General features: G+C 34.6%; 1 protein-coding gene across 2 annotated transcripts in view; it reads left to right on the top strand.

Annotated features, from left to right (window-relative positions):
- SOS1 (SOS Ras/Rac guanine nucleotide exchange factor 1) overlaps nucleotides 1-15,755 on the top strand; it is a 172,527-nt gene extending 156,772 nt beyond the window's left edge. Inside the window, exons 20-23 of one of the 2 annotated variants that reach the window (XM_051975136.1) lie at nucleotides 940-1,204; nucleotides 7,297-7,341; nucleotides 9,269-9,387; nucleotides 10,637-15,755. In XM_051975136.1, the coding sequence (XP_051831096.1) occupies nucleotides 940-1,204; nucleotides 7,297-7,341; nucleotides 9,269-9,387; nucleotides 10,637-11,122 (915 nt within the window). In that variant the 3' untranslated portion in view covers nucleotides 11,123-15,755. The remainder of the gene's footprint in view (nucleotides 1-939; nucleotides 1,205-7,296; nucleotides 7,342-9,268; nucleotides 9,388-10,636) is intronic. The other variant, XM_051975137.1, reaches the window with a different exon arrangement.
- Nucleotides 15,756-21,476: the final 5,721 nt, after the last annotated feature.

The raw sequence follows: 21,476 nt of genomic DNA, 5'->3' as shown, positions 1-21,476 counted from the left end.
TGCTTTTTATACATGTGTGCCCACGCATACACATACACACATACCACATACATACATATAATTAAGGAATTATTATTTAAGGTATCTGAAAAACTTGATTTCCCAGAATATCCCTTTCCCTATAAGTTGCATAAGGCTTCATTCTAGTAGAATAAAGTATTTTTCAGATTAGCCCAAGCAAATTTATATGATTTTGCTAATTTGTTCTATATTTTCACTCTACTATATTGGAATTTGTCTACTATAGGTAGACCTTAATTTGTCCATACACACTCCAAAACTCCTATTTTTTCTTTTAAATTTAAATTTTATTTTATTTAATAAGAACTTTATTTATTTATTTAATAAATGGATTGACAGAATCCATGCCAGGGTAATTTTTTACAACATTATCCCTTGCACTCGCTTATGTTTCGTTTCCCCCTCCCTCCCGCAAGATGGCAAGCAGTCCTATATATGTTAAATATGTTGCAGTATATCCTAGATACAATACACATTTGCAGAACCGAACAGTTCTCCTGTTGCACAGGGAGAATTGGATTCAGAAGGTAAAAATAACTCGGGAAGAAAATCAAAAATGCAAATAGTTCACATTCGTTTCCCAGTATTCCTTCTTTGGGTGTAGCTGTTTCTGTCCATCATTTATCCATTGAAACTCAAAAACTCCTTTTTTTTTTTTAATTTTCTGACATAACTTGTAACAAAACTGGCATAAAATGTTCCCATTTTCTCCAGGGTATTATTTCTGTGGCTTAACCTTTGTATCCTTCATCCCTGGTCTCTTATTACCAATCCAAAATATGTGATTAAACTTGCAGAGACTTTCAGACTACTTCTCATTCTCCTTTGCAATTGAATTAAGATGTTTTTACATGTTGTTTATTTAGATATTTGTAGTGCTTTATTAAAGTAACATGTTTGTTTTTGATGGGTCTACAGCCAAAAAAATACAGTTATCCCCTCAAGTCTCCTGGTGTTCGTCCATCAAACCCAAGACCAGGTACCATGAGACACCCCACGCCACTGCAGCAGGAGCCAAGGAAGATCAGTTACAGCCGCATCCCTGAAAGTGAAACAGAAAGTGCAGCATCAGCACCTAATTCTCCACGGACTCCATTAACACCTCCTCCAGCTTCTGGTGCTTCCAGTACCACTGATGTGGGCAGCGTGTTTGATTCTGAGCACTCAAGCCCTTTTCACTCAAGTAGGTGCTAAAACGACAAATTCTTTAAAATCCTTAAAAACATTACTCATTAGTGATAAACTTTCTTTTGTAATGAAAAAAGCTTGAGAAACTCTAGCTGCTTTTTATATAATCCTTTAAGATGTGCAAAGTGTTTTACAAATTATTATTTTTAATATGGTATAAATATGTCTCACAGTTTATTCAACATCCTTAATGAATCTTAAATAAACCTTACAGTAATAGTCTGCATATCATCCATAATACAGTTCAGGTGGTAGCCTACATTCTGTGATAGTACGGTGTCCCCAATAGGACCCCCTACATTACATAAGTAATGTAGACTATTGCTATATTACCTATTAATGTAAATATACATATATATGTAATATATAAAATATTATATATAATGTTTGTATATATAGATATAATATGAAAATATACATAATATATAAAAATATTTTAATAATAAGCATAGTTCCTAAATAGTATTCCTTTGGAACACAAAGTCCTTTTGTCAATCCAATACCATGTCCCTTACAGTACTTGTTAAATATAACTTGCCTTTCTGATCTTCAGCTGAATTACTTAAACTTGCAAAATATCCATCCATGTATGTCTGTTTGCTAACTGAAGATATTTGGAGAGGCCATTTTACCTACTTAGAATATAGTATTTCCTATGGTAATTCCCAAGAAATTTCCTAGAGGTTTTCAAACCTCTATCTAAAATTCTTCAATGACCATGTATCAATGTTTCTGTAGGAAAATGTATTCTCAGATTCCAGTTTTAGAATGAACTAGCTTAAGATATGTTGAAACTGAATAGTGACTCATTTCTTATTTAATCCTTCCCCCTTTTAACGATTAACAAAATTTAATTTTTTTTGTCCATCCTACAGTTCCAGAGTGATTCAGTCATACTTCACTTCATGTCACTGAATCACTTAATGACATTAGATGGAATATGCCAGTAATGTCCTTTTCCCATCAGTCAATTATAGTAGCATAGATGTTATAGTGAAGATCTATGTGACTGACATTTCAAACTCCAGCAAACTTAAGTACAGTGAAATTGCAGTTTAATAAAAACAAAAGAATCCTCTAAGAGCTTTGTAAAAATTATCAATGTAATAAGATTTGGCCTCTTCTGATAAATTGTGCAGCAACCTGACAGTTTAAATCACATTACATAATTTGGTTGTTTTTAATATTCCTCTGGAAAAACTTTATAGCCAGAAGAAAAACATAAGATTCCTTTTTTAACATTCAGTTTAATTTAAATAAGCACAGAAAAGTGAGCTCTTTTTATTTTTATTGCTATAATTATAAAGCCTTTATACTACAAAATATATATATAAAATCATCAACAGGATGATTTCAGAGAGGCTTAGAGAGACTTACATAAACTAATATAGTATATTGAACATTATTTTTTCACTTCATTATTATTTTAGAAATATGTTTTTATAGAGAAAAAAAATATTGGCCCAACTACCATTTATGTCAAAGATCATTCTGTCTTTATCTCTAGGGTTTGAATGTTTTTAATTCCCTCACCCCTGAGGGGAGAGAAGGAGGAGGGAAATAACACAGACTTATTTTGAATTTTGTTCAGTCAATAGTTTCATTGGTATGATTGTTTCCTTACTGATACAAAGAATAACCCTTTTTCTCATGTGATTTTTCTCCATTTTCCCTTAAGTCCTCCAAAGAAGCTCAGGGTTCTAAAGGTCTTGCTTTTGTTCCTGTAACATGGCAGGGAGTGAGTGCCATTGTATCAGAGTCTTTCTTATGGTTTTTTTGGCTGCATGTTTAATTTGTCTCCATTGTTGGTCATGTACTTCCTCATCATGGTTTTTTCTCTTATTTTCTAGAGCTATCATACATTTTCATTCCCCCTCAGATTCTTTGTGATTTTAGTGTTTCAAGAATCTGTGTAAATTACAATGCCATGAACAGTGCCATCTTGGGCTGGGAAAAGCCTATTTAGACAATCTCATCTTCATTCTTTTGTTTGGATTTTTCAAAAGACACCCTCCAGGAAGAGTATTCAAGGATGTGTTTTTTTTTTTTTTTTCCCAAAGAATCAGATATTTCCTTAAGTAAAACACACACACACACACACACACACACACACACACACACACACACAGGATTTTGTATTTTCTATACCTCATGTCCATTTTGGTATCATAAAGATGAGGTCTATATTGAAAATTGTCTACATAAGCACGTCTCTTACATTATTATATTTTGCTTGAGGAAACCCTACTTGTATAATCTATTATCATAAAACATTTTCCTGCTTCTTTCAGAGGGTCATGAGGAAGTTTGTTGTTATATGTGATTACATTTACACAGTCTTCCATCACTCTACAAAATGCCTGTAGTCAGTCCAAGGTATTTTGGTTCCTGTCTCTCACTACTTCAGTAAGTCTGAGGCAGTTTATGACTAATTTCAGCTCCTTTTTTATGACTACAGTTTTCATCAGTTAAAAATTCTCTCTATAATATTAATGCCTTTGTTTCCCCCCAGTAGAATCTTATTAAACAGGTCAGGTTGGAACTCTTGTGATTCCACAGCCTTCTCCCTTGATAATTTCTTATCTAGTTTTTGTTTTGACTTTTGCCCAAATCAGACAAGTGACCTGGCTACAAGTAAAGGATTCTGAAATCACTAACCACTCAATTTCTATCTATGACTGAGTTTCATGTTTCTTTTTTAAATGACTTCATTTGTTGCTCATATGTCCATGCCTTTTTGAAGATACTTTTCATAATTTCAACATAGTATGTGGCTTCTTTCCCTATTTTCACATTGAAAATTATGAGGAATCAAGGTATAAGTTCACTTATTTTGGAAATTTTTATTGCCCTTTTTAGAATTTCTCTAAATTCTCTACAACGAACATTGGTACTGTAATTTACATGCTCATTGTGAATAGATGAGTACATGTCCTAAGAAAAGCTGTCTAGTATTACTTATTTTCTAAATGGACTATTTCATTTGTCTTCAAGCCATCATTCAGTTTAGCTGTACCATTCTTATGTCTTCTGGTTTCTTTTATAGTGAACATAAAAGGATGAATGTAGTTTAGCTCCCTCAGTAGTTTTTCTTCTTAATAGACATTAAATAAAGAGTACATTTACACTACATAGAATTCCCAATCCCTTTATTTTTGTTTGCCTGTATTTTCACAGGTTAATTGTACACTATTTCAAAGTCTGATTCTTTTTGTACAGCAAAATAACTGTCTGAACATGTATACATATAGTGTATTTAACTTATACTTTAACATGTTTAACATGTATTGGTCAACTTGTCATCTGGGGGAGGGGAAGGGGAAGGAGGGGAAAAATTGGAACAAAAGGTTTTGCAATTGTCAATGCTGAAAAATTACCCAGGCATATATCTTATAAATAAAAAGCTATAATAAAAAAATAATAAAAGTAAGAAAAAAAGAGTACATTTACAATGCTAACAGTTTAATATGAATCATTTCCTGGAGGCCAACCTTCTGATACAACTAGCCCTTCCCATTTTTGGACAGGTTGGTTCTCAGGACAGCAAATATAGTCAAGAACTCAATTGATAGCTGAGTCAATTATATGTGTGCATTCATTTATAATATTTTTCTGTGGTACAATCATCCTAATTTGTTATCTGAACATAAGGTAAGCTTGCATTCTTGTATTTAGCAAAGCATTTCAAAGAAAGTCCAAATACTTTTAAACATTTCCATTGCAATCTTGTTTAAATACTTGATAATCAGGCTTTTTCAAATACTTGAGAACATACTTTTTTTTTTCTTTATTAAAACTTTTTATTTTTCAAAACATATGCATGAACAATTCTTCAACATCAGCCCCTTGCAAAATCTTATGTTCCAATTTCCTCCTCCTCCCCCAGATGGCAAATAGTTCAATATATGAGAACCAACTTTTTAAGTATCATCAAGCAGCTTAATAACTTCTAGTTTACATGGTGAATAATTTGTGTAATATACAGATTTTATTTGTTAATTAATCATGATATTTACTAATTTAAGTGAATAGAAATGAAAGTAATGGGTTATTTCTTTTTTTAAATCTTCTGTAATTTGAAACTTTAGTTAATTTAAACTGATTTTTTCTCTGTTTAGTCTGGGTCAGTGAGGTTTTTATTCTATTAGAAGATATTAGAAGAGTTCTAAACTCGTCAAGAATTCTCTTGCTAAGCAGTCATACTTCAGGTATTTATAAGTAGAACACTTCTGGAGAAGCTTTTTTCAGGTACTCCTAGTCAATGTAAGTTGTCTCTGATAAATTTAGAGAGATAGTGGTTATTTTAAGTGGATTTGACTCCCAAATCATTACCAACAATTTCATTTAATGATTGCATGATAATAGCAGTTCTAACACCTCTTCCCTGAAAGCATTTATAATTCTAAGGCCACTTTAACAGCAGCTATCAGGTAATAAAATTAAATTAAAAATCGGCTATTTCTCCAGATTTTTCCAGAATAAGTTTGCTATACTTAGAAATTTATTTTGTTTATATAGTATTCTTTCTGAACAACAGCAGGTCCCTTGTAGATATGGGCAATATTTTGGTTTCATTTCAGTGCCTCCTACCTAGTAAAGTTCTTTATGTGCTGGCAAAGTTCTTAGGTTAGAAAAACAGCATCAGCTTTGTACCTACTTCAAAAGAAGGAATAGATTTTCAAATTAAAATTTGTAGTCCTTGAGCATCTTGAAGGGAAGAATCATTGAAATGAGAAGGAATGCATTAGCATATATTTAAGAGTATCCAGTTGAGCTGAAAAGAATTTCAAAAAGAAAGCCTATGGAAGCACTTATCTTTATAAACTCAGGCTATTACTTTAAAAAAAAAAAAATTGGAATTACAAGTAAATACTGGAGTTCAGATAATGAAATGACTAAAATCAAAATAATTTTTGTATTATTGTTTCAGTAATGTTAACAATTAATTCAAATCAACCTATATATTGTCAATTGCTTCATTGTTTTAAACCAAAAAAAGCAATCTCACCATCTTTTAAAGATTCATTCAGTTAAAGCTTTAAAAATTGACTTGAGAATTTCAGGGTTCTAATTATGGTGCTATCAAGATGCCATAAGATTTGTTCTAATGAATTTCTCATTTTCATACTCAAATTTTCCTTTAGTTTGGTATCTGGCTTAGAGAATCCTTTAAGTGAAGCCTTCCCCTGTTTGTTTACCCTTGATCATAAATGATTTACTTCAATATTACTATCATTTATATGAAAATTTCATTTTAGAAGCAATATATTAAAGGAATACATTAAATATATTACTTTTATTTGTAAAGTATAGAATTTTCAATGGATTTTTCATATTATCATGGAAAAAAGTCACTAACACTCATCATTAAACTCTGTTTTAACTATTAAGTCTTTGTCTAATTTTATAGAAATTAACAAAAGCCCATGTTCATGTGTCTTTTAAAACCAAATTTAAAGATTGTTTAGTAGATCACACTCACATATGAGTTAAAGGGTAAATCTAAACATTCAATTTTTGCAAATTGCATGATAATGGTTATGAACAAAAATAAGAATATAGAGAGTTCCTTTGGAGATTTGTTTTTTTTTTCCTCCAAAGACTGAAGCATGACCTCATGACTATATCCCTATAATGGCTGTGAATAATTTACACTAAGTGTTTCATTTCCCTTTAGTCCATTGGCAGGATAAAGGATTTTTTGCCTTAATCCTGGATACATTTCATAAAAGTGACTATGACACCAAAATGTTAATATATTGGCTAGTTTTGTCCCTTTTTTTTTTTTTTTTTTTTTTTGCTGAGGCAATTGGGGGTTAAGTGACTTGCCCCAAGGTCACACAGCTGGGCAGTGTTAAGTTTCTGAGGCCAGATTTGAACTCAGGTTCCCTTGACTTCAGGGCTGGTGCTCTATCCACTGTGACACCTAGCTGCCCCTCCTTTTTTTATTCCTAAGAATAACATTTTGGATACATATGTTTGTACTTTGGTCTAATGTTACATTATTTAAGATGAGCAATAATGATAGAATTTTTGACAAATTTCAGCAAAAAAAAAAAATCTCGTTTTTCTTGTTTCCTTTCACAGGCAGCGATACCATCTTTATCCAAGTTACACTGCCCCATGGCCCAAGTTAGTATATCTGGTTTAAGTCTCACCTATAATACTTGCTATGGCTTTAGAACTCAAACCAAATATAACTTTTCCTGCTCAAACTTTCCTTGGGTCTGGCAGCAGTGGTACCTGACTTACAACATCTTTTAAGTGAGGCCTTCCCCTATTCTTTTAACCCTTGATCATAGATAATTTTCTTCAATATTACTATCATTTCTATGAAAATTTCATTTTCATGTTGTAGGTAAAATAACATTTAAAATTGTGAATCCTAAGTTATAATCACTACAAAAATTCTATGCCACTTTTAATTTTTATTTTAAGACAGCTGATACATCAATAAATCAGCTAATATAAAAATCAAATGTATGTAGACTTTCTCCAGATTCTGAAAAGGAGTTTAAAGATCATCTAGGCTCATATCTTAATTTTGAAGCTAGGAAAATTGAGACCCAGGAAAGATTGTGACATGGACAAAATTACAAACACCGACACTTATATTAAGCAGTATGGCTTAATGAATCAAGTCTTAGTTTATTATTAAATAAATTATTAAATTTGATGGTTTCTAAGAAAATATAAATGATTAAATGTAGCTGTCAATATTAAATGTTTAACTTTGAATATTAACAATATGATTGCTTATGCAAAATCATGAAATTTTTATGGTTAAAAAGGACCATGAAAATTATCTAATCCAACCTCTTAGTCTGAAAATAAACCAAGACTCTCCGTTTATTTTGGGTCACACACCTGTAGAAGTGCCCAAATAAGAAACCAGTGAACATAATCCAGTGCTCATCTCCCTTTATCACCCTGCTTTTCTCAAGTATCTATTTACTTGACTCATAATTTTAGCCAATTGGTTCTTATTAAAAGTTTTATGTGTTTTTTATCTCAATTCACCAAATTTTTTTTTTATCAAATTAACTACTTTTTGGTGTAGTTGATGTTTTTGTTTTTTGAGAATGACCCAGAGGTTTTTCTAAAACTAAAAGTAATCATACAAAGTGATAGATTGCATTTGAATATTTGTACAATGCTTTAAACATCTCCTTTTAAGCCCAGAACTACTTTATGATATAGGTCCAACAGATATTCATTACCCCATCTTGCATAGTCATTCAGCAAGCATTTGTTAAACTCTAGATCTGTCGGTACAAAGATAAAAGTAAACATCTCACCATCAGGAACCAAGAGATGTCAAATGACTTGCCTGTGGTCATAGATAATAATATGACATCTGAATTTGAACCCAGGTATTTTTTATTTCAAAATCCACACTTGCCATGACCTTATTCATCTGTCATTTCCACAGCAATCTTAATCTTAATATTAGGATTAGAGTATAATTCTTACCCTAATCTGGAGAGAGAGAACCATTTTTCAGAATATAGAAAAGATGTCTTCTTTATAGCCAAAATTATAACACTTTTATAACTAGCTCTTAAATTCCATAACATTTATTTGAAAACATTGGTAGAAAGGATTCAGGACCATGTCCTGAGGTCAGCATATAGCATTCAGGAGCACAGCAGTGACACTGCCTTAGAGCACGGAAAGGAAACCCAAAGGCCACCACCATTACCTGGCTGGAGCTTTAGCGGGTTTTCCCAGCCTGTTTGATCCAAAGGTCTGGGAACCAGACTTAATCGAATGGGTCTCATATCATGATCAAGAGCCTGGTTGTGGAAATGCTCTTTGTTCATGAGGCAGATATAGAACAGGATATATAACAGATAGGGAAGCACTGTTCTTAAAGCTGTGCTGAGAAATTTTTGCATATTTAATAGCAATTTGCTTAAAAAGTAAGTGAAATTGGGTGATGGATTTTCTTGTGCTGCTTTCTAAAAATCCATATCTTGGTACTTCTGTGAATTTGCATTCATAAAAAAAGAGCCTAAACAATTTCTTCTAAAAGCAGTTGTATTTAAATGCCCAACAGGATCTGCTTCAGTATCCTCAATAAATTTAACCAAGAGCATTGATGAAATGCCCATCCCCCCACCAGTGCCCCCAAGAAGAAGACCAGAATCCGCTCCAGCAGAATCTTCTCCCTCAAAGGTAAACATGCAGCCACGTGCTACTGGGGTAAATGGGTGGCTTCCATCGCAGTAAGTTGCTTTGGTTGTGGGGAGGGAGGTTTCAGGGTCTGATTTCATTAGTGTGACAAGAATTTCCTCCACTGATGTAGCTCACTGAAACCTGTGGAGCTGGTTCTCATGGAGTGGCCAAGTCCCTTACCCATGGCCTACAACTGGTACACGTCAGAAATGTGTCTTGACTCCAAGTCTTTCTAATTCCAAGATTAGCAGTGTACCACTTGCTGTGTGCTCGCTAAAGCTTAATCACATTGATAAGCCCAATTGATGAATGCAATAACCTTAGTCATATCTCTCCCCTCTCCAGTCTATCCTCCACACAGCTGCCCAGCTGATATTCCTAAAATTCAGAAGAAGCTTTAGTGGCTCCCTGTTTTCTGTAGGATAAAATATAAAATCATCTGGCATTTAAATTCCTTCCCAATCAAGTTTCAGTCTGTCTTTCCATGCTGGTTTCACTTTCCTGCCCCTCACATGAGTTCTGTTCCAGAGCCAAACTATTATACTTGCTATTTCCTGAACACAACATTCTCTCTCTGTGTGAATGCTATTATCCCTTTCAGACTTGGCTTATGTGCCACAACATCTTTCCTAACACTCCTTGTGAGACAGACTCTCTCCTGCTCCCCATACAACCCTGTTGTGTTTGTTCCTTTGTTCATTTGTTTGTTTCCAACCAGTATGACATCAGGTCACTGAAAGGACCATTGGCTACTATTGTGCACAATAGGAGCTGAATAAATGCTTAAATGAGTTAATGAAAACAAGAAACAGTGATGAGTGATTCATTTTCTTCTGACAGTGGCTCTTTGATATTAACTCAGTCCTCCAATAAGTCCTATGTTCTAGGCCACCCACTAAAGAGAATATCATAGCTTAACTCCATTAAATAGAAATGCTTTTTGCCTATTAAGTTGTAAAAACAAAACAAAACAAAAAACTGATATTTGATGGAAAGAAAATATTATTATAATAGTGGGATCTTATTATACTGTTACTTCAGTGAACCTCTAAATAGTAAACATAAAATGGACTTTGAATTAACAGTGTTTTTAATTGACTTTAGACTATATTTTGATGTTCTTTCAGTGTTTTGTTGCATCATCATGTAATTTTCTTCATGTAATATTCATGGTAAATATAGCATTGCATTCTTGGTGATTATATAAATACATTATTAATAAATTTCTGTTTTATTTCTTGCATGTTAGATTATGCCCAAACATTTGGATAGTCCTCCAGCAATTCCTCCTCGCCAACCCACATCAAAAGTCTACTCACCACGTTACTCTGACCGGACCTCGATCTCTGATCCTCCAGAAAGCCCTCCCCTTTTACCACCACGAGAACCTGTGAGGACACCTGATGTTTTCTCCAGCTCACCACTACATCTCCAGCCACCCCCTTTGGGCAAAAAAAGTGAACATGGCAATACTTTTTTCCCGAACAGCCCCTCCCCTTTTACCCCACCACCTCCTCAAACACCTTCTCCTCACGGCACAAGGAGGCACCTACCATCACCACCATTAACACAAGATGTGGACCTTCATTCCATCCCTGGGCCTCCTGTTCCTCCACGGCAAAGCACTTCTCAACACATCCCAAAACTTCCTCCAAAAACTTATAAAAGGGAACACACACACCCTTCCATGCATAGAGATGGACCACCTTTGTTGGAGAATGCCCATTCCTCCTGAGTACTCTTGTGCTGGGATAAACGTTTTCCTGGCTCAAAGTCCATTGCTGGCAATGGATGCACTGAACCTGCCAGCACTGAGGAGTTTAAACATATACTCCAAACACTAAATACTCTACTTTAAAATGCAGTATCCAGTGAATCGTAAGCCTGATATGTAGTATAAAAAGAATTGGATATTCCTGTTTGGAATGCAGAAAAACAGATGTTGAGTAATTGGACAATTGATTGCACCTAGCGATGGGATAAAGGGACTTTTCTAGCCAACAGGCAGGAGTTGTGTTTGTGTATTGGTTTTTATCAAAAAAGGGACAGAAAGTGTAGTCTGGTGTCCAGCAGGCCCATATGGTAACAGTTTTTGTAACTCAAACATTATGCACTTTTTTTAAAATCTTAAACAGGGATCTTTTTATCCTTCTTCATTTTCCTTTGCTTTGTTCTCCCTATTTTAGAATATGTTCTTGAAAACCATTAAGAGGACTGTGAGGAAGATCTGTGGTACCTAATCTTGTATAGAACAAGGCAAGAGCACTGTGCTGCAGTCCTGTTTACAGATTCTAAGGGAGAGTCAGTAACGATGGTGGATTTATGTTTTCCACCCATGGGTCCTTTATGCACTCATTGGTGCTTATCTGAACATAAACGTACTCATGATTTTCCTTAGTGCTGGCAGTATTCTTGCTGACCATCTTCAGAATAGCAACACCACCACCACCACCCCAATATGCACTTAAAACCAGGTCCGATTGCCCTGCAGCTGAGTATCAAAGTCTTGCTATTTTTTTTCCTGTCAACAGAATTGAAACCAAGTAAAATATACTGTAGACCATATGGGAAGTTTTGCCCTTTTTAAAAGCATACAATTAATGGGAACTTTTCCAAACTGTAAATATATGATTGTATCCCCAAGAGCAGAAGAGCAAAAATGACGTTACAGAAGCGACCAAATCTCCACTGACAAAAGTTTCAAGCCTACACATTTTCTGAGGGGACAGAAATAAAGTACCAGGGCAGACACTTCCTACTGTGAACTTCATGGTGCTATGAAGTCAGCAGTTTGGGCTCAAAAAAAAAGCATTTGGGCCTGATGTTTTAACAAGAATTTTTCTCCAATAAGATGATAACTAATCCCCACCTTGCCAAAGCAACATTAGAATGCAACAATTCAATGTGAATTAGGAGCTATATTTGATGTACAGTCCTGACTTTGTACCTTCTGATTGTTGATTTTCACTTTAGGCCCACTTGTAAGTGCAGTAATTGGGGAGGACATATGTTCAGTGATGCTACAGATGGTCAGAAGTTCCTCATTGGCCGGACTCCTTACCAATAACCTTTTTCTGGTAGAATAAGAAATTTGGCAGTCTTTGGAATAAATAGGGGATAATTTATATTGCAAAAAGGTGTATTTGTGTTTCTAGAATCAACTGTTGGGATGCTAAACCTAAATCACCATATTTATTGACTCTCCCTCATACAGTGATTAGTGTGGGTACCTGGGCTTCACCAAAGAGGTACTTTTTTTCTCTGTTTTAAAGAATAATTATAGTGCCAGTCCACAAAGGATTTTTTTTTGTTATTTTATTTTGGTTTTGGTTTTTGTTGTGTTGTTTTTGTTGGGCTTTTTGTTCGTTGTTTTATTTTGCCAGAAAGCATAATCGGGTATTAATTGCCTTCTTCACGCAAGGAACAATGAAAGTCTTATGTCATTAAATGACAGTGGAAATGAAAAAAATGCTATTGTCGATTAAATATGCTACTCACTTTTAGGAGACTGTTAATCTACACTAGTTTGTCACCTCCCCCCAACCCCCTCAAGGTTTACTGATAATCCATTTCATGGCTCATAACTGTACTGCTTTTAATGAAGCCATGGAAATGCAGGCACTCAATGTGAAAAGGAACACTTGCTGGGCATCAATGACAAGTGTCATGTTTGATTAACAGCTGAGTCATCAGCATCTCGAGATTTTACCTTGCAGTTGCTTCAATCATGTGTATATAATGAATGTTGCATAAATATACTTGGCAGGTTCATTTTAATTTAATTGAAATAAAGATGCAGATATTTCATTTGGCTGTCATACATTAAATTATTATATTGACAATTACTTCTTATTTCTCTCTGTTAAAAAGCAAAACACTAAAAGCAGCTAAAAGCACATGTGGTACACCTTTGCTTCTAATTCAGGATGTCTGTGTTCTTAATGGTTAAAAAAAAAAAAAAGCTGTTGAAAGAGAAGCTAGAGTTTGGCACGTGAAGAAAAGTTTGGTTGAAATAAGATGATTGTAACTTTTAAGGGGAACTTTGTAAGTAAGTTTTAACATTTTCCAGGCACCATGTATGCAGTTTGTTAAAGTTTGTCTTAAATATTCTACCTTTCTTAAGGTCTTTTGATATATCAAGACTATACAAGACAACATCTACCCTCATCATTAGTTATCATACTATGGCTTATCCATTAAACCTGTGGACTGCTTTTCTGATTCTAACAAATACTGTGACAGTAATGCATGTCAGATATTAATTTTTTTTAAAAAGCAGCTTAATTAATCTCCAATATGTCTATGAAATGTGCAGTATTTCATCCTTATTTAGTGAGTCATGAATTCATTAGTATCTGCATGTTTCTTCTGTGCCTAAAAGAAGCAACATTTCAACAACACTGTTGACTATGCTAGTGGGGGCATTTTTAGCAGTGATATACATCATGGCGGAAATATGCTCTTTTAATCATTTACTGTGGTGTTCATTAGACCAGTACAGTATCTACACCATGATCATAAAATTTAGTCTTTAAATTCCAGAAAATTGATTCTGTCATCATTAAGCAGCACATCTTATCATCAATAGATCATCTCCAGTTGTTAGAGTTGAATCCCTTTTGTTTAATATATATAATATTCCTGTTTGGCTAATTGTGGTTTTTTTTTTTTTCACTTTTTAAAATGAAATTGCTTTTCCTTTTTAAAAAATCCCCTTAAAAATTGAGTCATAAATTCATCTTGGCTATAGATCATCCACTAGCCCACAACAAAGTGATTATTGTGGCTTCAATCATTATTCTATTAATAAATGTATAATTCATTGGTTTGAATATAGACTGTACTTCCCCCCAAAAAAATCTGGTTTTTAAAACAATCAGTATTAATTTTTTACAATATGCATGTATTTTTTTTCCCTTTCAGAAAGATCTCTCTTTCGTTGGGGGAAAAGAGGTTAGGATACCTATATTCAAACCAATTCAGGTAAGGAGTACACATCCAGAAGTTCTGATCATTTTAAACCACACTTCATGCCCTCATTGCTCTCTGTCTCTCTGTTTGTCCTCTTTTTTCCCCTTCCCCTTCTTCTCTCTCTCTTCCTCTAGCTCTCTCTCTCTCTCCTGACTTCATCTTTTTCCCCCAAGTATCCTTTTTCCCATTAGATATTAAGAACTATTTAGGGGCCCATACACATCAGTGATGAATAGTGGGTATTCATTTTGAAAAGATACATAACCCCTTACGCCCCCAACCCCCATCTTTTGAAAAACAAAAGTGTGATTGTAAGGTTAAGCCAGATGTCAAAAGAGCAATACCCTAATAGTGGTTTAGTGCTTTTTCCATTTTATATGAAAATTCAAATTGGATCTCCTTAGGTGAGGAAAACCCAAACAGCTAATGAAATTACTTTTAATAACTTATAAATAATGAGTGACCTAGAAAAGTTTTAGGTATGTAAAAAACTATCTTTGAATAGATTTACATAGTACCACAGACTATAGATTACAAATCCAGAATTACAGCTCCATCATATGCCTTCTGGGAGAGCATCATCAATCTTCCAACCTTATTTCAAAATAAGGAATACACTTTCTTCCATCGAGGGGGAAAAAAAATAAATGGTGAAACAGTGATGCCAAATCTTTAAATTTCATTTTATCTTTGATAGGCTGATATTCATTTAACATAATAAGATCACATTTATTTTTAAAACTATATGCTTTTGAAAATGTTACAAATATATGAAAATCATCGGTTTCTGGATATAGTGACAGATTTGAGATAAATTCCACATTTTTTTCTCAAGATTACACTTCCTGAAAACATAAAGAAACAAAAATGTACATAATTTGGGATTGTCAATAATACATTATTTTTGTGGGTAAATTATTGTGCATTTAGTAACCTGAGTGTTTTACTGAATTTCTTGGAAAAATATGCCCTCCCAGAATGGTCCCATATTTATAATTCCAGTTGTGGTTTGTTGTTGTTGTTGTTTTCATAAATGGAAAATGGTCTTATGCCACCAAAAAAAAAAAAAAACCAAACAATTAGGATGTATGATCACTGGCATCTTGCTGCACTTAGGAAGCTGACCCTACATAAATATGTATTTCTCATCGATGCAATTATAATTCATACCAGTGGCTCTATAATAAGTATTGGGTTTATTCCAACTGTACTCATTTGGGAAATCATGTTCTTTAATAATCACAAAGGAACAAAAGTAAATATTTGTTCTAAGATATTCTGCTGCTGTGAATGGTTCACTTAAACTTTTTTAGTCTTCATGTCTTTTCTCATCTCTCTCCTAATACTGGTTTCAGGAGAAAGGGAGAGTTATGCTATGTCTTTTTTTTTTTTTTTTTTTAAAGAAAGAAAACGAGGGGAGGGGTGATTTGTGTAAGTCAATGTATTTCTTTAATATTTCTCACTTTTTAAGTATTACATTTTGAACTGTTAGAATCATTTCAAAATGCTTGAAACATGGGCTGTGAAGAAGTCATTTTAGAACTTAAAAAAAGAATCATGTGGCTCATATAAAAGAAAATGTAATCTCCAAAAACACTTGTAACTTGTTTTGTAAGTTTCATGCCTTATTTTCCATTTTTGACACCTTAAAGTGCATTTTCTGTCAACTGTGAGCAAACTCCCCTTTTGCCTTTAATGAAAATAGTGCATTAAGTAGCCAACTGCTGGGAAATTGCAAAGGTGAACTTAATTTTAAGGGCAGCCCCCCTGGCCTGTCCCTCAGTAAACCAGGACAATGACGGACAGGACGTCATAGGCTTGTATGACTACATGGAGACAGAGCCTGTGCAAGATGCATGCCACTTTCCGTAGCTGCCAAATGTGCCTTTTATTAAGAACATCTGTAATTTTTTTTTTCAAAGCAAGTCAGCATTTGGGGGCAGGGAATACCTGGGGTGCAAATAATATCTGGTAAGCTTACCAGTAAACAAGCCTTTTTCTTTTGTTCAAGGGACTTGTGCAAATTAAAGTTAAGAAGCATTTGTGTAGATATGTGTGTTTTCCCTTTTTTTTAATGGCATGGTTATTAGCAATGCTAGTGAAAAGAAGACAAAAAAAAAAAAAAGCTGTCGGACTTAACCTAATATACGAACAATGTGATGATCTCCAGCTGGCATGTCTTAATATGGCCTATGTACCTAATCATGCCTATAGGTAATATTTGTATTCTGCGTCTGCAGCAGTATTGGATTTGCATTTAAAGTGGTGGAATAATGGCTGTTATTTTTCTGGCATTATTAAGATATGTTCTAAAAATAAAATTTTAAAAAAAGCCTTGTGTAGCCCACAGGTGTATTATTTGGATGTACTATATAATTTCAGTGAGTAGTCTTAAAAATCATTGTTTTAGTGGTTCTCATTTTGTTTCTATTTGTCATCAAGATGTAGCACGGAAGGTAATTTTTCATGGGCCTACTCAACATTAATACCTTACTTGAAGGTATCAAAGGGGAAAGCAAGCAATTTTTATCTTGTATTAAATCACTATAATACCTAAGAATATCATGAAAATAATAGATCTTATTCTTAAATGCTTCCACTGAAGTCTTACCCAAATGCTTCATCATGGAGTGAATTAACCTTAGATTCTTGAAACGTAGGTTCAAGTAGATCCTTCCTACCAAACTCTGAACTTCAAATATGGGACCAGCAATAGGTTATGTGTTCCCTCCCTGGCTCCTCTCAGGTTGTATCACCAAGTCAAATTCAGAAAGGCATATCCACTAAAAGGTCAACCATGGCTGATGAGTTTGGGGGGCACAAGAACTTATGAAGGCCATCTCTTTACCTTTTTAACCTTATTACACAATCCCTTTTACTCCTGTCAAATTTTACTATTCTCTATACGCTGTCTTCCATCTTCCATTTCTGTTCCTTTGCAGGTCCTATTCCTTTCACATTGAGTTCTCTAGTTCTTCCATTCCCCAAATCCCCAGCTTCCTTCAAGGCCCAGCTCAAATACCACCTTCTACATGAAACCTTTCTTGGTGGCCACCTCCCCCCTGAGATAACAATGTCTTCCTCCAAAATTATTTTGTATAGGCTTTGCTATATCCTTGTGTACAGTGTTTCCCTTCACTAGACTGTAAGTTCCTCAGGGACAGGGACTCATGTTTGTTTTTGTATCCCCAATGCCTAGCATATAGGAAAGATTTGATAAATGATCATTGATTTGGAGCAACTGTGTGAATTCATCTATAGAAGGAATACATACATCAACAAAATTATATTATTTCCATGTACCCAAGTATCCCCAGATAAGCTAGCCTTCCAAACAAACTACTCCAAGTAAAAGTGTCACAGAGGCTCAAGGATAGAACCTCATTTTCTCTAGCTAATCCATACGTCTCCAAGAATTCCCTTCTATGACATCTCCTCCTAGATTTTACCTAGCCTTTATTTGAAGACATATAATGGAAGAAATAAATGTATTAATCTTCCTCCAAAAACTCACACCAGCTCAATTATTTCACATTTTTTCCTTGCAGCAAGCCATCTGATATACTGCCCTCAAGCCAAGCAGGCCAAGTCTCTGCTTTTTAGAGAAAGGAATCTTATCTCACCCAAGACTTCCTTTCTGCAAACTAAACATCTCCAGTTCTATCCTAACTACTCTCACAGAGCTATGCCATACTTTATTTTTACATGTGTTATCTACTCAGAGAATTTGTGATACTTGGGCAAAGGGGATTTGGGGGAAGTGGAGGTATCAAGGTCCAGTCATCCACTTACTACATTAATTGGCTGCCCAACATCTGCCAACAAATATTTTCACTGGAAGGTTTTAAATGCATTAATGCAGACCAGAGGTGCTTTGTTTACTGAGAAGAGGAGATTCTTTCCTAAGCGAGAGCTTGAACAAACAGGTAAGAGAAAGGGATATATGGGGTGTAAAATAGTGAAGCTGCCCTAATGATCTCTTACAGAATTTGCACCCCTGTTTCCTATCAAGAAGCAGTGAACATAGGAACATAGTGGGTGCAGCAACTGGACAAGTCACAGAAGGTACCAGCCTGCGTTGACGGAGTTTTCCTTACCTGGGAATTCCAATAACTCTTCTTTCTGTAGAGTTTGCACTTTATTTTGTAAGTCTATAGAAGGAATCTAGCACCAGCAGAGACCATGTATGGAAATGTCATGATCTTGTCTGTGACTATAGCCCGTTATCCCTCCAGTCCTTTAAAAACCAAATTTGGATTATGCTAAATGATATCTTTGCCGTGATATTCAAACTCACCCACACTTTTCTTAGTAGGGAGAAATGAGTTATATCTGTAAACTCATTTCTATAGTGACATCCCAAGAGAAATCAACAAACCTCAACAGTCTGGCCACCCCAGCCTTCCCAGAAGCACCCCCATTTGAAATTTGCCCATGGTAGTCTGACCCTTTCCCGATCTCCAGCCAGAGCCGTAAGGGTTCAAAGTATCGTAAATCATTTAAATCGGGACTTTAGAGGTCACCTTTTGGCTTGACCTCATGATTTAACATAAGACTCTTAAAAAAGGTCCTAGACAAGGCAGAAAGAAGAGGTAATCCTTACCCTGATATCAATCCTCATTGGTGGTATTGGTGACTTAAGCCCTTACTAATATAATCATGTTGTTACCCTAAACTCAAACCTAAGGAGATATAAGTAGCCACTTGAAAATGAGAACATATATCCGTGGCCAGTTTCTGGATTCCATTATGTTTTTATTTCAATTATGGTTAAAATAGTTTTCCTTTTGAAAATAAGAAAGAGGAAAAAAGGTTTAATTTTTTGTCAGGTTAAGTGAAATACAAAAAAAAAAAAAAAAAAAAAGAGAGAGAGAGAGGAATGTTTTCCAGAGCCGCCTTTGCCTGTCACAGTCATGCTAGCGTCCATAACCTACTATGTATATTCCTCTATTATAGGCTGGGAACATACATATTGTTACTGCCCACAAAGAGCTAGTTGGGGAGATAGGACCCTATCTTACAGCATTGTTATGCTGTAAATGATGTGAAAACTTTAAAGCATTATATAAATGTCAGATGTTGTTATAAAAAGGGAGCAATTGTGGCATGGTGGGAAAAATGCTAGAATTATCAAAACATATGGGTTTGAATCTTGACTTCCACTTAAGAGATATGTGATCTTGAGTAACTGAAAACTCTCTAACTCTCAGTTTCTTCACCTGTAACATGGGAAAAATATTTCCCTCAAAGAGTTATAGTTAGGATTGATGCTAGGTTGTTATTAAAATTAATTTTAAAAGGTAATATGAAAGAGCATATGGTAGTTAATCAAAACAATGCTGCCAGAGTTTAAATTCAGAGTAGTCAAGGAGTAGACCTCAAAGAAGAGCAAGCCTGAATTAGAGAAGAGGTGGAAGGAGTGCACTTTGGACAAATTTAATTGGGAACACATATGGCATGTGACTAGTTTTGTCTAGAGAGTCTGTGTACAAAAGTTAAGTAGTAAGAAATAACACAGAAATAAAGTTGATACTAAATTGTAGGAAACTTTGAATACCAAACTCAGACCTGCAGAGAATAAGGTTTTTGAAGATGGAGAGGCAAACTATAAAGCAGTGATTTAGAAAGACTTAAACATGAGAGCTAACTATAGGATGTATCTACAGGATGTTTGTTGAATATTTTTTAATAGACCAAAGAGATAAAGTCCTGAAAGCAGTGAGAGAATCTATTTTTCAGCTGAAGCAGTAGTCCAGGAATGAAAAAATGTGGAATTGGAGTTGGGATGTATATAGTCTCATCTTCATGTTCCAATTTTATGAAAGAAATCTTATCATTGAAATTGATTGTGCTGTTAAGTTGTTTAACATCATGCTATTTTAAAATGAAATTTTAGAGAAGGACAGTATTTTCAAAAACTTCCCAGTACAGCTTAACACTTTGACCGTAAAAATAAAATGAGGGAAGAAAAAAAAGTTTATAATTTGCATGATTCAAATTAGACAACTAGGCTTCTCCCCCCTTCCCCTCCTGGTCCTTTTAGTATTGTGATGTTCATGCACTTAAGCGAAAGCTATTTTCTGTATAGTAGTAACATGAAATTTATTTTTGGTGAAAAATAGTATCAGTGAAATGATATGAAAGTACAGCTAAAAATTCTTGGCAGTTTATTCATTTAGGCTTCTGGGTTATATAGTATTTGAAAAAGTCAGTCCAAAGTGTGTTTGTTAGGATTTTGCCCAAATAGGGATTATAAATTCAATATTCCCCTAATATGAGCTAGTAAGAACTAATATGTTTGTTACTTTAGAACTGTTACTGGTAACTTATCAAAAGGAAACAGTCAAACTTTGTATTATCCCACATTTTTTCCATTTGAAACTAATATTTTGAGCCTAAACATGCTCTTCTAGGCACATGACTTGGATAAATTTATCATGGAAATTTTGCCACTCCACTGAAACAATGCTGCCTTTAAGCTGAGCAATCCAGTAATCAGAATTAGCTACTCCTGGATGGCAAAGTTTGGCATTCCCAGCCCTGACAGTTTATTCTTAATGTGTTTTGTTTGCAGAAACCAGAGGACAAATGATGTTAGATATTGTAAGTCTCACCTTTTTCTTCTTTTCAATCCTTCTAAAGAGAAAGTACATGAAATGGTGCCAGATCATGCACCAGCTGCCAGTGTTTACCATGAGCTCCAGTTCTAACCAAGATGATTTTTGCATTCATAGTAATGGGGATAAAAATATTAACAAAGTCTTTGAACAGTTCTCATCTCCCAGGGTCCAGGCTGGCATCAGTGAACACAATAACTTTTACTCTATAATGTTGTTAATTCCATCTCTTTAGTCTGTAAATGCAAGTTACCTTTTGAAGCTGCCCTGTTAGGTAATCCACAATTTCTCTATAATTTCTCCTTATGGGAAAGATCTACAATGCAATGGTTCACCTTACATGAATGTTAAGAATTAAATGAATAATATATTCCAAGTACTTTGAGTTCTTTGGAGGATAGATGACAAAATGGTTTGAGTTGGTCTTAACATGTTATATAATTTAAGAACACTGAGGATCAGTTCACAGGCCAAACACTTAGGAAACATAAAATTCATATC

This window comes from Antechinus flavipes, chromosome 2, assembly GCF_016432865.1.
Source record: "Antechinus flavipes isolate AdamAnt ecotype Samford, QLD, Australia chromosome 2, AdamAnt_v2, whole genome shotgun sequence".
NCBI classification, from domain to species: Eukaryota; Metazoa; Chordata; class Mammalia; order Dasyuromorphia; family Dasyuridae; genus Antechinus; species Antechinus flavipes.
This window is presented reverse-complemented; position numbering and strand designations above follow the sequence as displayed.